The sequence below is a fragment of the Abrus precatorius genome, unplaced genomic scaffold (genome assembly GCF_003935025.1).
Source record: "Abrus precatorius isolate BTA unplaced genomic scaffold, Abrus_2018 Scaffold11, whole genome shotgun sequence".
Classification (NCBI taxonomy): Eukaryota; Viridiplantae; Streptophyta; class Magnoliopsida; order Fabales; family Fabaceae; genus Abrus; species Abrus precatorius.
This window is the reverse complement of record NW_020874303.1, coordinates 19239116-19263710: the sequence shown is the minus strand read 5'-3', so window position 1 is coordinate 19263710 and position 24595 is coordinate 19239116. Positions and strand designations below refer to the sequence as shown.

General features: G+C 33.9%; 4 protein-coding genes across 6 annotated transcripts; all 4 read right to left on the bottom strand.

The window, feature by feature from the left end:
* Positions 1-64: 64 nt before the first annotated feature.
* Positions 65-2758, bottom strand: LOC113855407 (short-chain dehydrogenase TIC 32, chloroplastic). Its single transcript, XM_027487041.1, has 8 exons — positions 2421-2758; positions 2090-2321; positions 1913-1992; positions 1647-1803; positions 1388-1469; positions 1042-1129; positions 840-886; positions 65-621 (listed from the first exon to the last, which is right to left on the bottom strand). The coding sequence occupies exons 1-8, from the start codon at positions 2542-2544 to the stop codon at positions 418-420; spliced, it is 1014 nt and encodes a 337-aa protein (XP_027342842.1). The 5' UTR covers positions 2545-2758; the 3' UTR covers positions 65-417.
* Positions 2759-7358: 4600 nt separating this feature from the next.
* Positions 7359-12252, bottom strand: LOC113855073 (trehalase). The gene is made up of 12 exons (XM_027486530.1): positions 12223-12252; positions 11541-12048; positions 11335-11454; positions 10398-10513; positions 10169-10269; positions 9983-10092; positions 9677-9749; positions 9431-9595; positions 9252-9339; positions 8405-8504; positions 8032-8245; positions 7359-7823 (listed from the first exon to the last, which is right to left on the bottom strand). Exons 2-12 carry the CDS (start codon positions 12026-12028, stop codon positions 7740-7742), a joined length of 1659 nt encoding a protein of 552 aa, XP_027342331.1. The 5' UTR covers positions 12029-12048; positions 12223-12252; the 3' UTR covers positions 7359-7739.
* Positions 12253-14153: 1901 nt separating this feature from the next.
* On the bottom strand, positions 14154-18615 carry LOC113855456. The gene has a single exon (XM_027487098.1). It carries the CDS (start codon positions 18484-18486, stop codon positions 18205-18207), a length of 282 nt encoding a protein of 93 aa, XP_027342899.1. The 5' UTR covers positions 18487-18615; the 3' UTR covers positions 14154-18204.
* A 761-nt stretch (positions 18616-19376) lies between these two features.
* LOC113856322 (luminal-binding protein 5-like) lies at positions 19377-23170 on the bottom strand. 3 transcript variants are annotated; one of them, XM_027488106.1, is made up of 9 exons: positions 23063-23158; positions 22102-22369; positions 21796-22010; positions 21453-21695; positions 20864-21343; positions 20584-20738; positions 20404-20486; positions 20279-20309; positions 19527-20125 (listed from the first exon to the last, which is right to left on the bottom strand). In XM_027488106.1, the coding sequence occupies exons 1-9, from the start codon at positions 23115-23117 to the stop codon at positions 19805-19807; spliced, it is 1851 nt and encodes a 616-aa protein (XP_027343907.1). In that variant the 5' UTR covers positions 23118-23158; the 3' UTR covers positions 19527-19804. The 3 variants fall into 3 exon arrangements, with proteins under 3 accessions (XP_027343905.1, XP_027343907.1, XP_027343906.1); XM_027488104.1 differs by having other exon boundaries at positions 19377-20309; positions 23063-23170; XM_027488105.1 differs by having other exon boundaries at positions 19529-20309; positions 22102-22379; positions 23073-23117.
* Between the last annotated feature and the right edge of the window lie 1425 nt (positions 23171-24595).

The window sequence follows — 24595 nt, the reverse complement described above, 5'->3', positions numbered from 1 at the left end:
TATTCCTAGGTGTACAAGTACAGATACATCACAGAAACAGAAGAATAAAGAAAAAAAGAATATGAACATTTGGAGTTTTCCAAGCACTTTCACTTCTAATCTAAGATCCATATTCCATGTAACATAACCCCAAGCTCTATAATCATTGTATCATCATAGCAATCCAATCTAAGGAGCATCTAAAGCAATCATATCTTAGACCTTGAACGATTAATAAAATAAAGCTAACAAGATTCCTATAGTTTACTTACCCTAAGTAATTATCAGAACAATTATACATTGATATGATTATACCCTAGATAAGATCAAAGCTAACCCTTCCTATTAACATCTATGCGAGCTGCTCTCTCCAGACCTATGTATCTTTTTCCAATAAAATTCTCTCTGTATATAATTGTTGCACTGTCCCAAGAAACTTCAAAATTCAAGGTGGTTGAGTAAGTCAAAGGCTGCTTTTGGACCCCTAGAAATCATGAATTCGGAAGCAGCCCATAACCTTGCTGCTTCGGTTGAGTTGGATCCCAATTTTGAGGTGCAAGTTTCGTTACAGTCAGCTAAGTACTTGCCGGACACATTGAAGAGCCTAGGATGGGTTGCCACATAACATGTTGTTGCAGCTGCCTACGTTTTATTTGCACTAAATTAGACAACAATAAACTCAACCAAATATTACTGTACGAGGTAAATAATTTTATATTGGATAAATCAATAAAGTCAAAATGAGGTTATTTAACTTATGAAATAACTTGAGTAGGTTAAAAAAGATACAAAATGAAAGATATTATCAAATACATATAGGGTATATGAAACAGGCATATCATATCATATAGTATAGTTACCTGAGGAATCGTCTTTAAGAGCTTGGAAGCCAAGAAGAATACTAAATCTGCAATTTTATTTCAGAATATAAAAGGAAAATAAAAATCCCAAAGTCAATGGATACAATCGTAAAAGAGAATAACAAAAGAAAAAACTAAACGCATCAGCAAAAAGGCAGAAAAAAAGACAAACCAAAACAAGGTTGGCTTGTTTGGTTCCAACCTGTAAGCAAGCCCTCACGCTCTCGGGTGAGTCTGGTTCTGACGATCCCGGGATGAACACAGTTCACAGTCACGTTGGCCCCCATTAGCTGCAGAAATTAAATAGAACAAGTTTAATTAATTTATTAATATGTTATGTTAAACAAATAAAAAAAATGATAAACTAATAAAATAGCAAGAAGGGGTTAAAAGAATCCAAATCCTGGGGAAACATGAGTACTGATGATCACTGATTACGAACTGGGGAAACAAACAAATGTCACTTTTTGAGATGGATAGGATCATACATCGATAGATATAAAAAGTTAATTAATAAATAATAAAAGAGCAATGAATCGTGAGTTTACCTGGAGTCTACGAGCAAGTTCCTTAGTGTGGAAAACGTTGGCGAGCTTCGAAAGAGCATAAGCACGTGTGGCGTCGTAATGGCTGGGGAACATGGGACAAATTTCAATTCAAAGAGATGTGCAATGTTTGCCAAACATATCACATCATTTCATAATTCATTTAAACCAAACTATAATTTAAATATATACAACATTATTTTTATTTCAAAATTAGAATTGTTGTCATCACATTAATTCACAGTGTTATTAATCTTGTCACCTTTTATTGCTGCTTATAAGAGCCAGATATGGAACCACATCACCGGAAAACCAACCGTGTATGCTAGACGACACGTTCACAATCCGACCCTGCACCCGACTATTCCTTGCCGTTTCGACCATCGTGTTCAGTAACAATTTTGTTAACAAAAAATGACCTGACACAAATTCCTTCTTTGATTAATTCCCTACAATTTTACAATATTTTGCTACTGTAATCGTTTCTCATAGAAAAACAAAAAAAGGTGACACTGAATTATTTCTTACCCAAATAATTAGTGGCGAATGTCATTTCAACTCCATCCTCGGATATAGCGTGCTCATGTGCAAACTTTCCGGCATTGTTTCTAATAATCATTGAAATTAATGACGGTCATGGATGAGTAAGATTCTTTAATTTTTGAGATTAGATTAATCATAAAGTGAAGTGTATATTATATATACATGAGGAGGTGGAGAGGCAAACGGAGAGAGTGGAAGCGAGCAACGAAGTTTCTAACCGAATTGAGAGAACTAAGATCAAGCGCCATCACAATAATCTCCGAAGCAGGACACTCCGACACTATGCGAGCTTTTGCATCTTCCGCAGCTTTCATGCTACGCGCCGGCAACACCAGCCGAGCCCCACGCTTCGCCAACACACGCGCCGTTTCAGCTCCGATTCCAGACGTAGCGCCTGATACACAAATATATAATAATAATAATAATAATAATTACTGAATCCCATTATATCTAATATTAATGATTGATAATAATAATTGGTCGATAAATTTACCGGTAATGATGGCGGTGATGGAGCGGAGATCGGCGAAGGTTTCAGTGACTTGTTCGGCGGTGGATTTTGACCCGAACCCGCTCGGACCCGTTGACCCGATGAGGTATTTAACCGTCTCAAGCATCTTATTCTTAGGAACGAAAATTAAAAAAAAAAAAAACAAAATGGTTGGGTTTGTTGGCGTGGAGGTTACTCTTGTGTGTCTTGACTTAGAAGTTGAAGGCGTTTGACTATAATATGGTAATTGTGGATGCGATGACAGAGAAAGCGTTGTAAAAGGTTGTTGTCTTTTTGGGTGTCAGGTTTTGCAGACAGTGCGGCACGCTGCTGCTGCTGTATACGGTTCTGCATTAATCTCATTCACAGAGAGGTCATTGGTACGTGCTGTGCAGAAGAAAGAGATGAGGATAAAGGGTAAAATGATGAGCGAGAAAAGAAGGAGCGTGAGCTTGATACTGCCACAGACAGATTGGTACCTGGTTAAAGGTTACACAAATGGAAAAGCTACCTTACTGCATTTTTATAACCATCTCTTTTTTATATTTCTAGTTTTAAATTTGTGTATTATTAGTCAACATTTATCTTTTTATTATAAAATAATTTGTTATAAATTTGGCTACTTATTTTAATAAATAGTAGATAAAATAAATGCAGCATCTACATATGTTACAGACGTAGCTTTTTCTTTTTGCTTCGCTTTCATCTGAATCTGTGTGCGAGGGAAAGACACCAAAGAGATATAGTGCTTTTTAATTTCTTGGCACTACTCTCTATTCTAAGATAATGTGGTTACGATACGCCATTAACTTAAGAATATCTAAAAGTAAAAGAATATACGCCATTAACTTTATTTCCACAGTCAATGAACATGTGTCAAGTTGAGAGATAATTGGACACTGTAATTATCGTATTAACTTTTCATAATTAACGTCGACAATACATGTTAAATCAATCCACTCTCATTTTTCACACCATGACCACTTATATTATATAATGTGAATAATGATTTATTATTTTATTTATGAATAGTTATTTAGCTGTACGTGACTGAAAGTATTATTACCAACAACTTCATAATTGAGTTAACAATTGGAAATTAGGAACAGACATTATTTCATTTAAGGAACTCTTCAACACCTTCTTCTTAATGATCATTGTTCATCTGTTGCAAAATATATAAAATCTTGTCGATTGCTCTGATCAAATTTTCACTATTTTAACCTTCATCACCGTCCATGAAAGAATAAAAAATGCATTATTTTCATATAACATATGAGTTTTACCTAGTTTAAAAATTAAAACAAATTAAAATTGGATAAAAACACATACATAAATTTATAAAAACAAATAATGTTTAAATTATCTTTTAAAAAATGAGAAAGATGAGAAAAAAGGAAAAGAATGGAGTAACGGGCATTGTCGGTTGATTGATGAAATCCTAATAAATGAGAGAGAATTGGAAAGAGAGACAAACACGGAAGTCGATAAAAGTATGAATCGTCAAAGAGGAAACCCTTCGCACGTGAGGATTGAGAATTCAGTGTGCCTTAACATTAACAAAGATTGGTCAATCCTCGAATCAAGCATTTTCTTGGGATGCAAAACTTACCTGGTCAATCATTCTTGTTCAAACTCTCACTTGTTTTTTAAATTATTACCATATTTAATAATAAAAATAAGTCAAATTGTAAATAAATCTCTATGTTGTTTTATTTAGAGTCACTTTTTTTTCTTAAAAAAATTAATGTAGTCTTCTGTCCTTTACTTTTAAAAATGGGTTTAAAAATGGGTTTAAAAACTATAAGAGTAAAAGGTTCTCTTTTACTCATCCTCAGGACCTCAATCATCTCTTCCATCTCTTCCTTTCCCATCAGGTCTCTTGTCTTCTCTCTTTCATTATGTTTTTTTCTTCTTTTGATTTGTTGCTTTCATTTTCTCTCACTCTAAGCATCTTTCAGAGATTTTAAAGAAACTTTTCATTATTTTTCTTTGCAGTTTGAACAATACTTAGGCAATGTTTTAGACTTAAAAATGGTGTTTTCGAGAAAAAGGGTGTATTACCCACTTCTTAGAAAGTGTTTATTTTGTCTGAGATACATCTACAACATAATATATAAAGGCTGAAGTTTTTATCACATGTTAACTTGGGTAAACTTATTTTAAATCTTCAGTATATATATTTCAGGAATATAATGAACATTACAGTAGGTGAATATTTGATATATTTTTAGTAAAATAATTTTTATTTTTTTAATCAGTATTTTTAAGATATTGGTCAACATTTTTTTTATAAATCTTGAAAATATATATTTTAGTGCCCAGAACTACTTATACTACCTTGCTCGCTTTTATTACAGTTGTTGTTGGAAGGATATAGTTTGTTCTCCCCAATATAAATTGAAGATTCGTGATCATAAATAATTGTGAGCTTAAAAGGTCTAATATAATCGGATTAACTAGGCTGTGCATGCAATATCAGGAATTAATTATATTCTCGGGTATAATATGGCAATAACTAAGAGTTATCACCAATTATTGGACAGCCATTAGGCAAAGAATTGCTTATACAGAAATATGCGGTTGGTCATTAAACCATAGAGTTTATCATCGTTTAAAAAATGCTTAATGGGATTAAGGATCGATGATAGTACCTTAGTTAGAACTTGAATAGTTGTACCTAAAAGTGGCTTTCTCTTTGATTTGTCTCCTGCATATAAACACAACCCATGCTATCAAGGCCTAGATTTTGTATGGATTTTTTTAATAGCCACAATCATCAATCATATCCTCCCGTTTATGCACTGCTTTGGATCATTAGTGATTCCAAGCCATCTTTATTTGACTAACCAATTGTGGGACTCGAGTCAGGAGAAGCAAACTCCATTAACTATATGGCATATTAAATTGTATCTGTTGCCATTACTTCCCACTCACTCATTCTAGGGTGGCTATATGTATATATAATAAAGACCCATAAACACATTTGGCTTGTTTTCATTATTGAGTGGCGTCATTTGAATGCAAGGATTCATCAATGATTACCACTCTTTTCAGTGTTAGAGTCGAATCTTGGAGGACCCGCATCCTTGGTTTTAGGACTAAGCTTTTCTAGTTTCTTAATCTACATTTAAATAAACTATAAAATGATTTAGTGATACTAATCATCCATCCACCGTTTTAATTTAATATATTCTTTGAATACCGAATAATAGCTCACATTTGTTGATTGGTAAGGGGGAGGTTGGGCAAATCTCCACCAATATATGCCAAAAAAGAAAAAGAAACAAAAAAGTAAAGAGGATTGTGGGGAAGGAGGGAATGGTTGGTGACACATGCCAGAGACGCAAATCAAGTTTTCTGACTCGTGAACCGAAATTGAGAAAGTTAACGGACACATTAAAAAGAAAGCAACTTGATATATAACTAATGACCTTATTGTATATTTCATTTCATGGACGTTCTACACGTAGTATCTTTGAAGGGAAAAAAAAAGTGAACCTAGTGCCCAGGTGCGACCCACTTGACACTAACCAATCCAATCCAATTTGTTCCTGCAAATTCAATTTCACTAAATACTTATATTTCATCACATTTTCACTAAAATATAAAAGGTAACCTTACTCCTGACAACTAAATAACATAGCACCAACCACATCTTTGTTTGGTACATCAACACACATTTGTACACAAAAGTTAGCAAATTATCCTTATCATCAGAGGGCTTAGTGACAATACATATGGATGGATAGACTCGAAACTTTTGAGTTTTAAAATTTATTTATTACGTTTTACGAAAACTTTGTGTTGATGAGTTCAGATTTTTTACGGCAGAATCCAAGCCTGTCAAATAATCTGCACGTAGGGTGGGCTTATTTTTGTTTATTGTAAGTTTGTAAGAAACGATATTGAGCCCAAGTGTACTTTGTTTGTGTTGTGTTTGCTACATCATAGACCAAAATCCAAATATTTTAATAGATCGAAAAAAAAAACAGTTTAACAGCTAACGATCGATCGAACAATAAAAACTTTAACAACTAAGGCGTAACACGGCAGTGTTGTTAATAACATAGGTTTTGCTTACAACATATGTCAAGAAGCATGAAGTAACTGCTTGTTTTACAATTGGATAGAATCAACTCTGATAAAAATTAATTTTAAAATATTGAACATTACAATTTTTAATAAAAATATTATTTTTAATTTTATTGTGTTTCCTTAAGCATATATTAAAAAATCATTTAAATAATAAGAAATGAATTCCAAGAAACATACGCATAGATGTAGTCACTATAATGTAGAAATTTAAAGTAGAAAAGCACTAGTAAGGAAAAGCACTTAACCAAACAAAAGTACATTTGAAATTGATTATGAAGGTTATTGACTTTTGAAAATTTTAAACTATGCATACGACTCTTGGGAACCCACCAAAGCACTAACTATGATCATGTATCAGCTTAACAAAAGCTTTGAGAAGGTAAAATGAGAAAAAAAAAAAAAAAACTCCTAAGAATGAAAAAAGCACAACGTTACGAAAAATGCCTTCGAATAATCTAAAAAGCGAAGGGAGTCTGAGTAGGATTTATAATGGCCTTAGGGCTATTTGATGAGGGATTTCTAATTGATTCATTGGCACAATATGATTGTTATTGAGGAGTAGATACTTAAAAGGACATTATTGAAGGAGTAATAATTGGAAACAATGAAGCTAAAGATATACAAAGTTGGTATTGTAGATAATAATGGAATACAAAGTAAAGAACATGAAACAAATGCATTACCAGGCATAATATAATGTTGCTGTTAAAAGAAATTGAAAAAAAGTTTCATTCTAGGAATCTGGGAGGGTAAGAATTGTATGAGAAATTAAAGATAATTTGAAATTGCTAATATGACATAATAGTAAAGAATGTCGAGACAGGCATGAGTTCTATGGCTCGCACTTCGTGTTATATACAGAATAGATATAGATATTAGATAGATTATAATAGATTTTGTGTTTTTGTTTTGTTAACTAGTAATTTAAGAGTGCTTATTAGTATTTGTGTCCAATAATATAATAAACTTCCATCAAATGGTCGAATCCATGCCATCAAACAGAAGTTACAATGTAAGGAATCCAATAATGGGCAGCAATTTGTGCCCCATCATTGATACGTGACGTCCTCCGCCACATTTTATGAATTTTCTAGATATATTTCTGAGGAAATATCAAATATCGGAAATGGCAACGAAGCTGTACTTCATCTCTGCTTTATTGCTTTAACAAGTGCCTTTCATGAGTAAATAACAAACTACCTTTCAATTTCTGATCTGAGAGCATCAGCATTCTATATTCCGATCTGCTGGCCATCCAAACTCCTCCAAGAATGCCAACACAACTCCATTCGACCAGCCAAAACCAGTCTGCATTTTAATACAACCCGTCAGATTCAGGTTGAACGGGTAAATGGCAGCGATTTGATTTATTTCTTTTTCCCTTTGAAATAAGATGACTAATAACAAATCCATAAATAAATCATCAGTCAAATTTCTTAGTCACTTAGAAGTTATATTTTTCTCAGACGTTTCCCTAGACCAGACTAAAAACAAAGATACTAGACTATAGTCATACCTGGGATACATATTCACCCCCACCTCCAAATTCTCCACAATGCTCCACGTCAAACTTTTCATGCATCACACCCGTTTTTTTGTAAACAATATAATTTGTTGTGATCCATCTGATGGCAATGTCCTCAGCCAATGACCTTGCTTCTTTCAACCCTGATTTTAGAAGGCCCTCCACTAGCATATGTTGAAGTGGGGCCCACCCGTTTGGAAAGTCCCTATTACAAGGATGCAAGAGCCATTAACAAAGGCTGATTAAGTGAAATATTTTACCTGTATTCCCCTCCCTCACCCTGCCTCTCCTTTCCCGCTTCCGGTATGTTTAGAAAAGTTTTCCCGTTTTAACAAGCGTTAAATCCAAATTGCCTATTACTTACCACTGTTGTCCTGAATCAGTCAAAGAAGTTGCAACTCCAGCAGCACGAAGCAGGCCAGAAGCTTTGAGACTTTCAACAACACTACCCACAAGCGAAGTATCTAGATAAATACAAAACATATTAATCATACAAAACATAATAATCATCAACTTTAAATGCAGGAAATTCTTTTTCATTGTTTTAGAAAAAGAGGTAATGTCATTAACTAAGGGTTATATACATTATTTGTGATCAATATCTCCCAATTTTCAAATAACTTTCAGTTATTGGTTAGTGGTACTAGTTTGAAATTAAGCAAAAAGAATTTCAAAAGCAAAAATTCGCCAAAAACATATTCTGTGTTCATTCAATAGAAGTTCCTTCCATATTTAAATTAATGACATGAATGACGAATACTAATGTTACACTTCTGTACAGATTTTAGATCATGTTTCATCAAATTACATGCTAATCTAAACCTATTTAGCATTTTATCCATATGTTTAAAGACCAACTATTCAATCGAAGTACTTAATAATCTATAGGTAATTTAAAACTTGGGATGCAAGATCAATATGTCAACTAGTTAACTTGTAGTTGAAAAGAAAATTAGAGTCCACAAAAAGTTCTGGACTGTTTAATCGTAAGCCTTACACTTTTGTCGATCTTAAGTTTCTGATTCTCTATGCATTAATGTGTGTAATCAAGGCAACCTCAAGTAAATAATGTTCAAGCATGCTGATTAGAAAATAACAAGCATTGTACCCAAATAGTAAACTGATACCACTGTGCTAGGAACAACCAGTCATGCCTTAAATATACTCGCTATTTGCTACTGAAGTTGATGTGGATATCATATCAAGTATACCTGAATGAAATGGCTTCAACCACAAAGGAACAAAATTGGAAGCAAATACATTTTGATTCTGATGCAGGTTTTTCCAAACCTGAACCTCCTAAAAGCATCAAAGAGACAGTCAGCAGAATTAAAGGAGGCTAAGACAGCTTATCTTATGGTAGATTTATACAAGGGGCATCAGGAAATACCTGACAAGTGCTATTGCTGAGCCAGTAATCAAGCCATTGTTTCATGTTTGGATTCCAGAAAACAGAGTTCATTGCCTTCTTTCTAAGATCAGAAGTTTCCACAAAGTGTTTGGCAGTGCTATTATCACCAGTAACTTTTGCAAAGAAGGCAATATTAAGTTCCATCTGAACCAATGTGCATCATAGAATTGATAAGTTACAGACATAGATTTCGGGTCTTCTTTTAGTCATTCGTCTAAGACATACCCCAAGTAGAAACGTATTCAAATCAACAGGAATTACAGATGTTGTAGCTATTGTTGTGAAATCAGGTGGGTTTCTGCATCAAAATGTGATGTGATTTTAGAACTATTGAGTTGCAAGAATTGTTGGGTACTTAAAGGACCAAACTAATGTGTGTTCTTCTGAGAAAGGTTAACATTTGATGGAAAATGTCTTGAGGCTTGGGAGCAACACCGTCAGTTACACAATTGCATCTCAATGCCTAGTCACAGACTCAGATTACTTTCATGATTTTTTTGGTCAGAAATGCTAGCATATATAAAATAGTACCTCATCCATCTAGTGCTGAAATCCCATCCGGATTCAGCTGCTGATGCCAAATCACGATAAAAATGTTGTTTTTCTGAAACATTCGAGAATTTGGATGCAGATACCTTGTCCTATGGCATAAAATTACCCGAAGTTATATTTTAGGTGTCATTTCATTAATACCACAGTTGTTAACAAACCACACACCATTATGGACGATTCTGGCCTGGGCTTGTTCCACATTGCATGATAACGATTCAAAGTGTGAGTGCAACCTTGAGCATCCAAAATGGTCACTTTGTGTATGTCTACAGGATAAGAAAAAGGGTAAAATCATCAGACTAGGGTAACCTCGACGATAATTCACTGTCCAAATATCATCCAACCACAAATAATAAATTACAAAGTATTGAGGCAAAAGTGGTGGTATAATTACCTGAATTCCAAAACTCATACTCTTTCAATAGTGCAGGGAGGGATCTTTTAACTAATTCTATATCACCCGTGTGACAGTATATCTCATAGATCATAGCACTTAAGAGGGGAGGCTGGCTATAAAATCATAGAAATGCTTATAGTCACCTTTTTTATATGCAAGAGCAAGAATTATCATAATATTTGCCTTTCACTTCAAAAGATGCAGCGCAAATATGAAAATGGATAATATCAAGGTGAAATGACGAGATTAAAATCATGCTACAATGAAAGGATCAAAATATTAAACCATAAAGCCAGAAAAAATAAATTGTTTTTAAACTGCACAAAAGGATCAGTATCCACTTGAATGAAAGGATAAACATTGTTAAATGTTGTAAGAAAGGGTATGCAAATACATCATAAGTACACACACCCAAAACAAAATCCAAGTTAGGACATGAGTAATGCAATATCCTTTTATGAATCCACCTAATACTTTAAAAAGAAATTATTAAATAAAAAATACATTTAATATCTTGAAAATATAAAAAAAAGATATTTAATATTTCTACGGTTTAACAAGTACGAGGATTTGTAGGAAAATCCAGAGTTTATACTATTTTATTCCCCCTGCCACAACAATAAGGGGGAGTTAATACCAACCCTTAAAATTATTGTCGTTTTATAAATATATCTCTGGAGATACACAGTAAGATAATAAATAATAATTTTTTATTTTAAAAAATGTCATTTAATATTATTATTAGCTTCTAATAAAAACTAATTATATATAATTGTGAATCGTTCAGCAAACATTTTTAAAAAAAAATTAGTACAAGGTCTTTGAGCAATTCATATTTTCAAAAATAAACCAAAAACATTCTTTTTTAAAAGAAGAGAATCCACCAAAATGCAAAACTATATGAGCAACAAGAGTAAATAGGAAAGCAGGACACCTCCTGTTGGTATAGTATGCTCTAGCACCATTAAGCACAAAACCATATTCTTCAATGAAGGAAATGAGATTCGTAACAATAGCCTTAGCAGTCTTATACATTTTACTCACCAACAAGCCTCTGAAACCCAAAACAAAACACAAGTAAGCACAACCACCCACACCCACAAAGCACAAAGCAAAGTACACGTCATTCATCGAACAAACCTAATTACCCAATACGAATCCCAGTAATAAACCTCACGAAAGCGCGACCCAGGAATGACTAAAGAAGCAGGGAGAGGAAGCAGAGTATGCAACTGCGGGTGCACCTTCACCGCACTGGATACTTTCCTGCTCAAGTTCTTCCAAAGCGAATGAACCTCCAACGCCCACGCTCTCACCTGAGGGTGCTTCACCTTCGCCAGAAACCCCTTCGGCTGAGGAACGAAATCCTCTGGTTCGTGGTACACCAGATCATCCCCTGCACCCTCGAAGTGCGCTTCTAGAAAACGGTTCAACTCCTCAACCGACACGGAACCGTTAGCGGTCCTTGGAAGGTTCTGGAACGCGTGTTCCGTTACGGCGAGTGTGAACCTGAGAGGCAGGTCCATGTAGGTCTTTGGATCGAAGTTAGAGTCACCGAAGGTTTCGAATGCGGTTTCTTGGAGACGTTCAAGGAAGGAAACGAGAGCCGTTGACGGCGTCAACGCCATGTCACTGCCACAGTGTGATTCTGTAACAGTTAAGAGGCAGAGTAGGCATGTGAGTGTGTACAGTTTGTGAGTGCGGAATGAAAGATTCTCCTCCACCATATTACAAGGTGATGCTAATGTTGGTTTTTGTAAGATTGTAGTGATTAATCAAAACAGAGAGTGATAATGATTATGATTATGAAGAAGAAAACAACCTGTAATAGAAAGCGATCGGGGAAGCCGGCGATTGATGCAACGCATGGAACCTTGACTTTTCCTTTACCTTAGAGGCTTTCTGTGTGGACTCACTCGCACTAAGTTAACTTTTAAGTGCACTATCATTTGCTATTATATAACATTAATCAAAGATAGTATTTAAAATACTTACTGATGTAAATAAAATATCATTTTAGTTATTAATACACGTAATTATCAATTGTTTTATTTTTATTCTCATATAATTATCAAATATTTTAATTTTATTTTAATATTAGTTATTATAAATAATAAATAAATTTATGTTAAATGTTAATTAATTATGTAACATTTGATGACAACATGACAGAGTGATATATTTTAAAATTTAATTTGCAAAAAATTATTAATTTGATTTATAAATAAATCTTTAAACTTAAATTTTATGAAAATTGAATTTAAATATTTTTTACATAATCATTAAACACTTCCTTTTATCTTATTTGTTTGAAAAATTAATGTCCAAAGAAGTAACATAGGCAAATGATTAAAAATTATATAGGTTAAAGATTAAAATAATTAATAGTTATATGCATTAAAAATTAAAATGACATTTTATTTAAATTAGAGACTATTTTTATGAACTCTCAAAATTATAATAACTATTAATAATTGTATATGTTAGAGACTTGAATGATGTTATACTTCATTTAGGGACTATTTTGATGAATCTTAAAAATAGTAAAAACTAAATTGATAGTTTACTCGTTAATTTTATTTTATTTTTACAAATTTCAACAAAAATTAATTTAAACATGAATATGCTGAGGTTTTAGGGAGAATTACATGGATTAAAAAAAATTTATTCATGCTTTTTTTATTAAAAAATAATTTTGAAATTTTTTATTGCCATTTTTTTATTTCAATAAATTTCTGAATTATGTATCAACTTTATAATTTAAAAATTGAGATAAAAACTTGATTTTAGATTGATAGATAGGTAGAGGTATGTCTCTTATGACTTAAGGAAAATAAAGAAGAAAATATATGTAGAAAAATGTTTTGTATATAAATATTTATTCTTTAGTTTAGAAATCAGGCTTTAACACAATTTGTTTGATTGAAAAGGATAAAGAGAAAATAAAGAGAAAAAAATTCATGAAAGAAAATAAAATTTAGAATTGTTAGAAAATGTTTAATAAATACTTGTTAAGGTGGAAAAGTGAATAATATGATAGGATAAATCAAAGCCGTAAATTTGACGATCTAAAGATTTGATGCCTATATTGTCATCAAATATGCAATTAGCATGAACAAAGAGCATAGTGATAATGCTATGAGGTTGGATAAGTAACCCATTTGTCCAAGTTTTGGGGACAGAGGAGTAGTGAGTGGTGAATGGAAGATAAAAAAAAATACACATCCATGTTTGCAAACGATGACTTCTTTTAGCATTTTCTCATTAACACTGTATTTCAACTTAAAAAATAAATTTATTGTGAGGATATATCATTTTTAAAATGTCTATTTCCTTTTTAATTTTTTTTTATTCACTCAACCGATTAAAGAGTTTTTTCTTTTCATTTCTTTCTTTTTATTTATACTTACTGAAATAATGTATTTTTATTTTATTTCTACCTTTCTTTCAAACATAATGTGAAAAGAGAAAAAAATATATATAAAGGATTAAAATCTTTCTTTTCATTCCTTTCCTTTCTTCTTTTCTTTTAAATCGCATAGACCCCCTTGAATTTTAGTATATTAACATTATCATGTAAAATAAATCAAAATAATAATCTATCCATTACACCCTAATTGTTCTCTCGCTGCATTCCCCTTCATCTCTCTCTCTCTTCTCCACAGGGACTTGAAAATATCATTTCATTAATTTATTCAGCACAAGAAAAACAATAGGAAAAAAATTATTCGTTTTTTTCTTTTTTAGAGAAACGTGGATGATATAAAAAGAAGTGCAATAATATCAATCTCATTAAAAAAAAATGATGCACTCTAACCTCATTCAACACATACACACACACACACTTAACTCTCCGTTTGGTTGGAAGGAAAGAAAATGATCAGAGACCAAAAAATTGAAATTTAAAATGGAGTTTTTTCTTTTTGCTTCTTAAAATATTTTTTATCTCTTCTTTTCTTCCATTTTCTCTTCAACTAAACAACATCATTACCTTATCTGTATTTTGTTTTTTTCTCATCTGAGCAAATCCTGAGGGTGATCATTATTTCATATAAATTCTGTACTCTAACCAAACACTAGAAGCTTTGCCACACAATGAATGCCATCATGGACATAATCTTGTATCCGCTTTCACGATTGAAATGAAGGTTACTGAAATAGAACAAATTCTCTAAAGTAGTGGCTATTTTTTCGGACAAGTAGTGGCTTATCTCGTACGATAAGACTTTCGATTGAGCTTGACTCTCTTAAATGTCTATTCATCTCTTGAATTCCTGCGTACTGAACTTCTCAGAACTCTAAAATTCTGATTCATTTCTTAATCGGAGGCATCCTAATGGCGAAGAAATTCAAGTGCTCTTCGTGTTGGACAATGTCGTGAACGAAAACTAAAATATACGTAACACAGGACACAAGTGGCCATCTAACCCATTGATGTCTATTTAACACAAACGGGAACGGAGACTTACATAGTCTTAAATCTGTTTCCCTCAATCGAAACGGATAATTAAGACACAGCCAAAAAATATTGAATTGTACTTCAATTTATTGCTGCAATTGCACACTTTTTTTAATCTGAACACTTTTATACGAAAGAAAGCGAAATAATGACAAGATAAGAATAAAACCTATCCCTAAAGCTTCATTATTAATTATTATTTTTTTCTCTCGTGCCGATAAACAGTATTACTACCCACGCCCACTTAGGTCTGAGTTAATATTCATACGTATTCGCATCAAACATCTCAAAAAACTTTAAAATAATAATAAAACATGACAACAAACAATTCCATGTCTAAATATGAGAAGAGGAACAAAAAAATGGTGATTCTGCTGACATTCGATTCAGTTTTGATACCTCACATTTTGTTTTAAAACATAATGGTTTTTGAGAGACAAGAATCTCACCGAGTGCAAAGATCCATAAATTATTTGTATGTTTCTCTTACAAGTTTGACAGCATCATGACGAAGAGAGACCCGCTGAGTCAATCTTAAGCATTTATACTTCTCTAATAAAAATTAATGCATGGCCAAGAGGCAAGGCAGTTTATTTGTCTTTTGACAGTAAATAGAGAAACAGAGCAGAGAAGACAGCAGTCCTGGGATTCCGGACGTTAGACCAGAGAAGCCCAAGACCACGACTGCAAGCACAAAATCAGCTTCTATGTTTGACCGCAGAAAGCTAACTTGAAATACTATTTGCCTTTACTTTCACCACTTTCATTGACTTCAAATTCAAAGCAAACTGAAGCATAATTAAAGTAACTCCTACAAACACAAAGACTTCTTTCTACCTGAGAAATTCCTTAAACTCATAACACAGCAGAAGAATTCCAACAGGTGCAAGTAGAAGGCAAAAAAGAAACAAGGTCATGGAAGATTTCACATCTTCAGAAAATGAAGCCAAATTTCCGGCAACAAAGAGTAGAATTTTGAAGGAGAAGAGAGCGAAGCTTTACATAATTCGACGATGCATAGTCATGCTTCTATGCTGGAAGGAGAATGGAGATCAGTAAAACCGGTAAAATACTCACAAGAGCACTTAACTGTATTGTTCATGTTGTATAATTCGATGGTAAATAAATTGGTTATAATACTGCAGTGGTTCGGGGTAAAGAAGCAGCAGGTAGGGATTGTCTGCCAGAGAGAGAAGCACTGCATGCTGACCTGCCGGTAAATGTCAAAAGCTACGTAGGAAGAAAAGTTTTTTCACCTATGCAGTGAACATGATAGTGTTGATCTACTATGATTATTTTTTGCTTTCTGTAAGTTATTATTTGCAACTACAAAAGCAACACATCTGTCATATAGGGGCTATACAGAGTGAGTAATTCACCCACCCATCAGTACATGTAAAGAGTCAAGCAGGGAAGAGAAGAAAGATTTAACCTAGAAAGCATGCTCTATATTAGGAACATATTGCGCTAAACATCTCCATTAGAGATATTTATTACCCATATCCACCATCCCTCTAACCAAAAAGTAAAGGGCACTCCACTTCACAACCTTTCTTAAGCTTAGATTCAGTACAAAGTATCAAATTTAACAAGAATTAACCGTGCAGAAAATCTTACCCTCTGAACACATTCTAAAACTAAGAATCCATTCGGTGAAAAAGTTAAGACAAGATAAAATAACTTTTCTTATTTTTAATGTTTGTTTATCTAACAAAATATAAGTTTATTCTATAGACTTATTATATCTAACTCTAATGTAAATTTTATCTGATAGGGAACTTAGATTAGAAATAGAAAGGATAGGATAACAGAATGTATTTAATTTAATATTTTGATAAGCATCAAATGTAAAATAAGATAAGAGTCCTAGGATACTCCTATCCTATCATGTTCATATACGACTTTCATATCTTATCATTTTCTATCATATCTTGTTCACCAAATAAGCTCTAAATCTGTGTTTAGTTTTCCATTGGTGATAAAGCCTCTTGCCCTATTGCATGTTTGATAGGAAGCAACAAGTTATTACTTTTTCGTTTACATGCTTGGAAATTCGTATTAATGGAAAATCATACACACTCTGAAGTTGACTTTACAATTCTACTTCCATGGCAGATATTCTTGTACAGACTTCATAAATTTTTTGGACTAAACCAAACAACAATTGACAAGTCATTGTTTTATACTAAACAACAATTACAGCGCCTTATTACATTAAGTGAGACCAGCTAAATTGTTTTATCAAGTCTCTCTCCTAGTGTTAATAGAAAATATTGATAAAAGGAATTTTGAATTTACTGCATTAAAATTCTTATGTCTGAGTAATTGAATATTAGCTTTCGGAAGTATAACACTAAACCCCTCATATAATTCCCACTGTTAAATAAATCTCCATACCAGCTGCTTCATTCCGTTTGGTTTTCCATCCCAGCATACTATCATAGCCATCATAAATTTTTACAGAAAACATAACAAGAAAATAAAATCACTTTTTAGGCTATATTAAAAGAAATTAAAAGTCCTTGATAATTTTTTTCCCCACAAGAACCAAAGTGTTGAGTATGCAAATTTCATCAGGGACTGGGCATCAGCTCCAAGTCCAAACCAAAGCAATTAGTTGGCACCCTAATGCATTGAAACTAGGACTTATCACCAGCTTATTAAGTAAGATTTGGGGCATAATGTATACCAATACCAGCTGTAAATAACTACAGTACTAAACCTTATCTTAACCATGAGTGTTCTTATGTAGTGTTGACACATTTATTTGATATGTCGAAGCAATAATAGGCAATACTGCAAATCTGCAATGATATATCTTTCTTTATCACTTAGACATCTTTCTACATCCATCCAATAAGTCTAAACATTTACAGAAGGTCCCGACCCACACATCATCTTTCAACACATTTCATCTCATTTGCTTAACATTAAAACCATTATCACCAGGGTACAGAATTTTCTGTGAGTGGTTCTTAGCAACGTAAAAACTCACTCGCTCAACCAAACCCACCATTAGACTTAGATCTAGCTAGCCACAAAAATTTGCAAACAGAGTTCAGAAATTGTGCTCCATCCGACTGCATCGCTTGAGCATTACAATTAGATCCAGGATTAATACGAAAGTCTTCAACGACTCAAAGACTTGTCCAACAAATTCAAAATTTACAATAGCATAAAAGCTAGAGAAATATCATAAAATGTAATTAATAGAAATATTTAAGCATATTTATATATATATGTAAATAGGCATATAATTTCATGACAGAGCAGTTGTAGAAATGGAAATCGGACACAGATAAGGAGGAAAAGGTCTATACAGCGCAGCAACGACGTCGTTGAGACTCAAACGGGGAGGTTGGAGACGTCGTTTGTTTTGTGGCCGTTGACTGGAGCGGAAGGGGGATTGGCGGTGGCAGTGGTGGTGGTGGTTGCGGCGGCGGTAGGAGTGGTTGTGGTGGAGGAGTAATCGTCGTCGTCGTCATCGTTATCGGGGTCAGAGGTGGCGATGTTGACGCAGGAAAAGCGTTCCAACGAGGAGAAGAAAGCGGAAGAGACGGTGGAGCCGACCCAGGTAGCTACCTGATCGATCTTCTCCTTCGATATGAGACCACCGTTGTTCTCCATCGTTGCCGTCCTATCAGATCTCAATTTCGTCACGGGAACAAGGGAAACGCTGTTTTCGGGTTAGAGGAGGAGAACAGGGAATTTTTAAAATTACTATGTTGCCCCTCCTTTTTTATTTTTCTTCTCGATTTACTATTACTAGTCATCGCCATTCTGTCTCTGCGGGTCTGTGGTCCTTTTTCTATTTTTGGGTTTTTATTTTGGGTCAACGTTGTTCTATTCTTGGTCAAACGCAAACTCTGTAGTGCATATTGTAAACCGAAGGGGATGTATATTGGATCCTTGTTCCGTGGCCCATAGTTTCCTTTTGTGTGATTTTATTTTGGGCACTAGAGAAATGTTTTTTTTTTCATTTTGATTTTTAGTTGATATATTTATTAATAATTTTGAAATGACTTTTTAAAGAATTTTTAAGACACAATTAATTAAAAATAAAAAAAGTATACTATTTTTATAATTATTAATAAAAATATATCAGTTAAAAATAAAAATAACATCATCTTAGCTTTTCCTAAATTCATGCCCACTTGTGAATATATCGAAATATAAAAGCTTCTAAAACTTTAGTAAATTATTTTAGTTTATATATACTTTTAGCTGTTTATTCTATTTTATTACGAAAGCAATATTAGGTACCGAAAAACAGAGGATTTGAATTTGTCATATATATGATAAATGCATAACGAACAATGTTTATTTCGATTTATCATTATTTTCATTTTTTCTTCTTATACAATAATTTAAAGAATTACTTTAAAATTATTTTATCTATGTATTATATGACGTCACGTACTTAAAAATGTCTCTAACATTCTTAGTTAAAAAAATACTTATACTATAATAATGTGACAAACAAGTGATCAAACACGAATTCATATATTTTTTTCTTGCGATAAAAAAAAATATACTCTTTAAAAAATATATATGTATAATGTAGCAAAATATAGGTCAAAATTAGTTGAGCCAGTTCGAACTCCAGACGCATGGGAAAGTCACGAGAGGCAACCATAGGATCAACCAATTTAGCGAGGAATTTCCAAGTCCCAACCCAAGACAAGGGGAAAGTCCCAAGACGCGCCCCATAAGCACAGAAATAAAACACAGAATGCTGAAGTATTGTTGAAAAACTAAAAAAAAAAGAGTAATACAAGTGATTTGTCTATGAAGTATCTTCGCCACCAAAAATACAAGCGCAGGGGGAACTTTTCTCAACCCCCACCTGTCATAAAAATTTAAGACTCCGCTTAACCTACTCTACTTCTCATCATAACTTGCTCCATCTTAAGCAGCAGCACAAACCAAATTTGAGGAAATATCTCTAGAGCTCGTCGTGAGAATCATCATCATCATTCTCGCCTGATGCATCACCACCTGCGGCTCCACCAGATCTCTGATAGACAGCAGTGATGATTGGGTTGCAAACGGCTTCAACCTCTTTCAGCTTCTCCTCGTATTCTTCTTTCTCCACATTCTGGTTTTCATCAAGCCATTCCAGTGCTTCTTTCACTGCGGTCTCTATTTTCTCTTTCTCATCTGACTCCAACTTGTCAGCGAGCTTGTCTTTGTCACTGATCTGGTTTTTCATGTTGTATACGTAGGTTTCAAGACTGTTACGAGCATCAATCCTTTCCTTGACTTTCTTGTCTTCCTCGGCAAACTCTTCTGCTTCGCGAACCATCCGCTCAATTTCCTCCTGGCTCAGGCGTCCCTTTTCATTTGTGATGGTGATCTTTTCTGATTTACCAGTTCCCTTGTCTTCTGCCTTGACATTGAGAATGCCATTTGCGTCGACTTCGAAGGTCACTTCAATTTGGGGGGTACCTCTGATCAATTACCACATAAAATACCAATGAATTACAAACAGCAATTGATTAATATTTGGATAGGACACTGCCATCATGAAAGTAGGAAACAAACCTTGGAGCTGGTGGAATTCCAGACAGATCAAATTTCCCAAGTAGACGGCAATCCTTTGTGAGACTTCTCTCACCTTCAAATACCTAATAGTAAAAATATCATCACAATTGAGCTTAACCCTTTTAAGTATCTACTATCGAGGCAAGCATTACAAGGGTGCAATCAAATGACGGAGAGTACCTGAATGGAGACGGTAGTCTGCTGATCCTGGTAGGTGGTGAAAACCTGAGATTTCTTGGTAGGGATAACAGTATTTCTAGGAATCAACTTTGTCATCACTCCACCAACGGTTTCAATTCCAAGGGTGAGGGGAGCCACATCAAGGAGAAGGATATCTGGGATACAGAGTGCCACATAACATTAAGAAAGTGTAATGCTTGGCTTGGCAATCTACTTGCATTAGTAATATTTATAAATTCAGGCCACTGTAATGAAAAGAAGATAGTAAAGACTATGGTACCTTTGGTTTCTTCACCACCCTCTCCACTCAAAATGCTTCCTTGCACTGCTGCACCATAGGCAACTGCTTCATCGGGGTTGACACCCTTGTTTGGCTCCTTTCCGTCAAAGTAGTCCTTCAAAAGCTGCTGTACCTTTGGAATCCTTGTGCTTCCACCAACAAGAACAATTTCATCAATTTGATTCTTTTGTAGTCCAGCATCTTCCATTGCCTTCTTCACAGGCCCCATTGTCTTACGGAACAGGTCGTTGTTCAACTCCTCAAACCGAGCTCGGGTGAGTGGCTCAGAGAAATCAACACCATCGAAAAGTGATTCAATTTCCACGCGGACCTGGTGCTGGCTGCTCAGAGCTCTCTTTGCACGCTCGCTCTCTCTTCTCAGCTTGCCAAGAGCTCTGTTGTCCTTGCTAATATCCTTTCCATGCTTTTTCTTGATCAATTTAATAAAGTACTCCATTATTCTCTGATCAAAGTCCTCACCTGGTAAAGGGAAGAAATAGAAGGCATTAGCAGCAGAAGGAAAAATTTAAAGAAATAATACTTTATATATAAAGAGAGAGAGAGAGAGAGAGAGAGAGAGAATACTGACCTCCAAGATGAGTATCTCCATTTGTAGCAAGAACCTCAAAAACACCATTATCAATTGTCAAGATACTGACATCGAATGTCCCACCGCCAAGATCAAAGACAAGAATGTTCTTCTCTCCACCTTTCTTGTCCAATCCATATGCAATGGCAGCAGCAGTGGGTTCATTAATAATTCTAGCAACATTCATACCAGCAATGACACCAGCATCCTTGGTGGCCTGCCTCTGAGCATCATTGAAGTAAGCTGAACATTTGACAGAAAAATGTGAGATACTAGTATAAAATCAAAAGCATGAAGGAAAAAAAATCAAGGAGAAATAGGTTGTGTGATTTGTTCCACTTACCAGGGACAGTGACCACAGCATCATGAATTTTCTTCCCAAGGAATGCTTCCGCAGTTTCCTTCATCTTAACCAGAACCATGGCACTGATTTCTTCAGGGCTGAACACCTTGGTCTCACCATCCTTTATCTTTACCTGTATGTAAGGCTTTCCATCCTTGTTGACAATCTTGTAAGGAACGAGCTTCATGTCTCTTTGGACTTCCTTATCTTCAAACCTGCAAATGGATTCATGTCATTCAGTCAGACACCTTTATTTATTCCCTTCAAATCAAATTGTCATAAACCAACAAGCCGTGGATGCCTTACTTTCTTCCAATAAGTCTCTTGACATCAAAGATGGTCCTTTCAGGGTTGACAGCTGCCTGATTCTTTGCAGCCTCCCCAATCAGTCTCTCATTGTCAGTGAAAGCAACCCATGAGGGGGTGATACGGTTACCTTGGTCATTGGCTATGATTTCAACATGGCCATTCTTGTAAACCCCAACACATGAATAGGTTGTTCCAAGGTCTATCCCAATGACCGTGCCCAACTTAGTTGCCTCCTCTTTCGCGATGGTAATCGCAAACAGACATCCTGTGATGAACTTTCTCAACGTTAATCACAAACTCAATCACACAAGGGCAAAACTTATGTACTATTCTCTTAGTGCTGTATCAGATAACATTAAATACAATTTTTTATAAAAATAAAACTCTAATTTAAATTAGCAAAACAGCACCTGAGGAATTGTATCTAAGTTTTGTGCATCACATAATTGCATTTGACAAAAGAAATTACTCTAAAAGAAATAAAAAAATCAATTATTTGCACGTGCAACAAAAATAAGCGTAAAAGGAAAATGAATTTCAATTCTCGGTATCAAATAAGCAACATGCCTCACAAAAATATTAAAAAAAAAACGCGAGCATTGTGTGACCAACGATGAGGAATATCAAATAATCATCTCGATTTGAAGAGAATAAACTAAATCATAAGCACGTAGCCAAATTACATTTCTAATAATCATTGTTAACGAATTTCTCAGATAAAGCGAGAGGCATGCTAATACCCACTGACACTGAGCCTCTAAGTAATAGCGAGTTTAAATGAAATAGAAAAATAAATGGCAACGAAATGATGAGAATGTCAACCAAATAGGGTTAAGATCTCATCAGATCCATCAAAATCGGGGATCAAAACAAGCGTGAAAACTGTTAAATCGAAGCGTAGCGAGATCTAGTTACATTACGACAGAGGTACTGAAAGGAGATGAAATATTGTTATTACCTAAGGAAACAATGGCGAGAAGGACCAGAGACCCGCGTGAAAACGAGCCAGCCATGGCGTCACCTTTCTTTCCTTCGTTGGTTGATGTGGAAGTCGCAGTTCTATTGAAACGATGAAGGGTGAGTCTCTTTGCGCGTTTTATAGTGCCATTCGAAAGTTCGAGTATGTCACTCGCGAGGACGTGGACCAATTACAATTTAAGATATGGTTGTTTCAACCAATAATATTGGTCCTTGCATCTGGGAAGACCTCATCTCTCCCAACTGTAATTTAATCTGAATTTTTAACTAAATAGACAATTCATCTCTTTCTTCTGTTTTATTTATGGAACTCTCCAGAGTTAATATTTATAATAATTTACAATTCCGAATTATATAATATTTTTATTTTATAAATTTAAGATGTTGATTTAAAAAGCCATTTTTTTTACACTTTCTTCATCATTGTGTGTATAGAAAGTTACAAGTCATTTGTTTTGTGTTTTTCTCTTGAATTATGAGGAGTAAATCAACTAACAAGACTATAGAATCAGATTAAGGAATGAACTTTTGTAATTCAATTTGAGAATAATATTAAAACTTAATTATTATTATTTTTTTTGTTTTAAAGAGACACAGCTTTGTTTTTTTTTATTAATTAAAAAATGAAAAGAAATATAAATACATAATTTTTTTAATTTTGTTATCTATAAGAGAATGCATAGTGTGAGAGAGATTTGTATTCCTTTACATTCCTTAATTTTGTATCTTCTTCAAGATCTAACTTACAACATGTTAAGAAAAGTTGTCCATAAAAATAAATTATCTCTTGCAAGTTGGTTTGCTTGCTTCTCTTACAACATCGAAAATCGAAACTTGACAAATTTCTTCACAAAGTGTAAATTATTAGCCATGTTTGATGAAAATTTATGTTAGAACAACTTTCTAATCAACCTGTAAACTTACGTAGATTTTGTTTCGCAAACAACATTTCTTAGACCCTGATTCCATTTTGCCAACAAGCTATACTCGATTGCCATCAACTACAAAAATTTGAATGCCAAAAGTTATTTTGGAACCAAAAAAACCAACACAAGTCCACTAATAGAAACTTCGATCTACGTTTAATCTGTAGACTCTAACGTTTGAAGGAGTCCAACTGGTATCCCTTATCGTAATACATTCATTCTCAATAGCATCATCCAAATACGCAGGTAGGTCCAATGAAAACTGAAATATAACTACAAATATTAAAACGAAAAATGATATAAAATGAATAAAATAAATTTTATTATTTATAAACGATTTTTTTATGTAAAGACAAAAAATCAAATTTTTTTCTCATAAAAAGTAATACGAAAAACAACACTTAATGTAACAACTAAAATTTATTATTCAACTTAACTTATTTATATATAAAATGACACGTAGCCAAAATTTAACTGAGAATAAAAAATGTAACATCTTACCCTTACAAATTCTCAAGATACAATGTTTTTAGAAGATAAAAGAATTAATATAGGAAAGTGAATTTTCTTAGCTATATGTTTTAAAA

Coding starts and splice junctions, on each gene's coding strand:
- LOC113855407 (XM_027487041.1), bottom strand. CDS start 2,544: ATGCTTGAGACGGTTAAATACCTCATCGGGTCAACGGGTCCGAGCGGG. Junction 1,470..1,646: donor CTTATAAGCAGCAATAAAAG/GTGACAAGATTA, acceptor CATGTTCCCCAG/CCATTACGACGCCACACGTG. Junction 1,130..1,387: donor AACTTGCTCGTAGACTCCAG/GTAAACTCACGA, acceptor TAATTTCTGCAG/CTAATGGGGGCCAACGTGAC.
- LOC113855073 (XM_027486530.1), bottom strand. CDS start 12,028: ATGGCGTTGACGCCGTCAACGGCTCTCGTTTCCTTCCTTGAACGTCTC. Junction 10,514..11,334: donor GCATACTATACCAACAGGAG/GTGTCCTGCTTT, acceptor ATGATTTTATAG/CCAGCCTCCCCTCTTAAGTG. Junction 10,270..10,397: donor GTATGAGTTTTGGAATTCAG/GTAATTATACCA, acceptor CTTATCCTGTAG/ACATACACAAAGTGACCATT.
- LOC113855456 (XM_027487098.1), bottom strand. CDS start 18,486: ATGGAGAACAACGGTGGTCTCATATCGAAGGAGAAGATCGATCAGGTA.
- LOC113856322 (XM_027488104.1), bottom strand. CDS start 23,117: ATGGCTGGCTCGTTTTCACGCGGGTCTCTGGTCCTTCTCGCCATTGTT. Junction 21,344..21,452: donor TGGAGATACTCATCTTGGAG/GTCAGTATTCTC, acceptor TCCCTTTACCAG/GTGAGGACTTTGATCAGAGA. Junction 20,487..20,583: donor AGACTACCGTCTCCATTCAG/GTACTCTCCGTC, acceptor TTTTACTATTAG/GTATTTGAAGGTGAGAGAAG.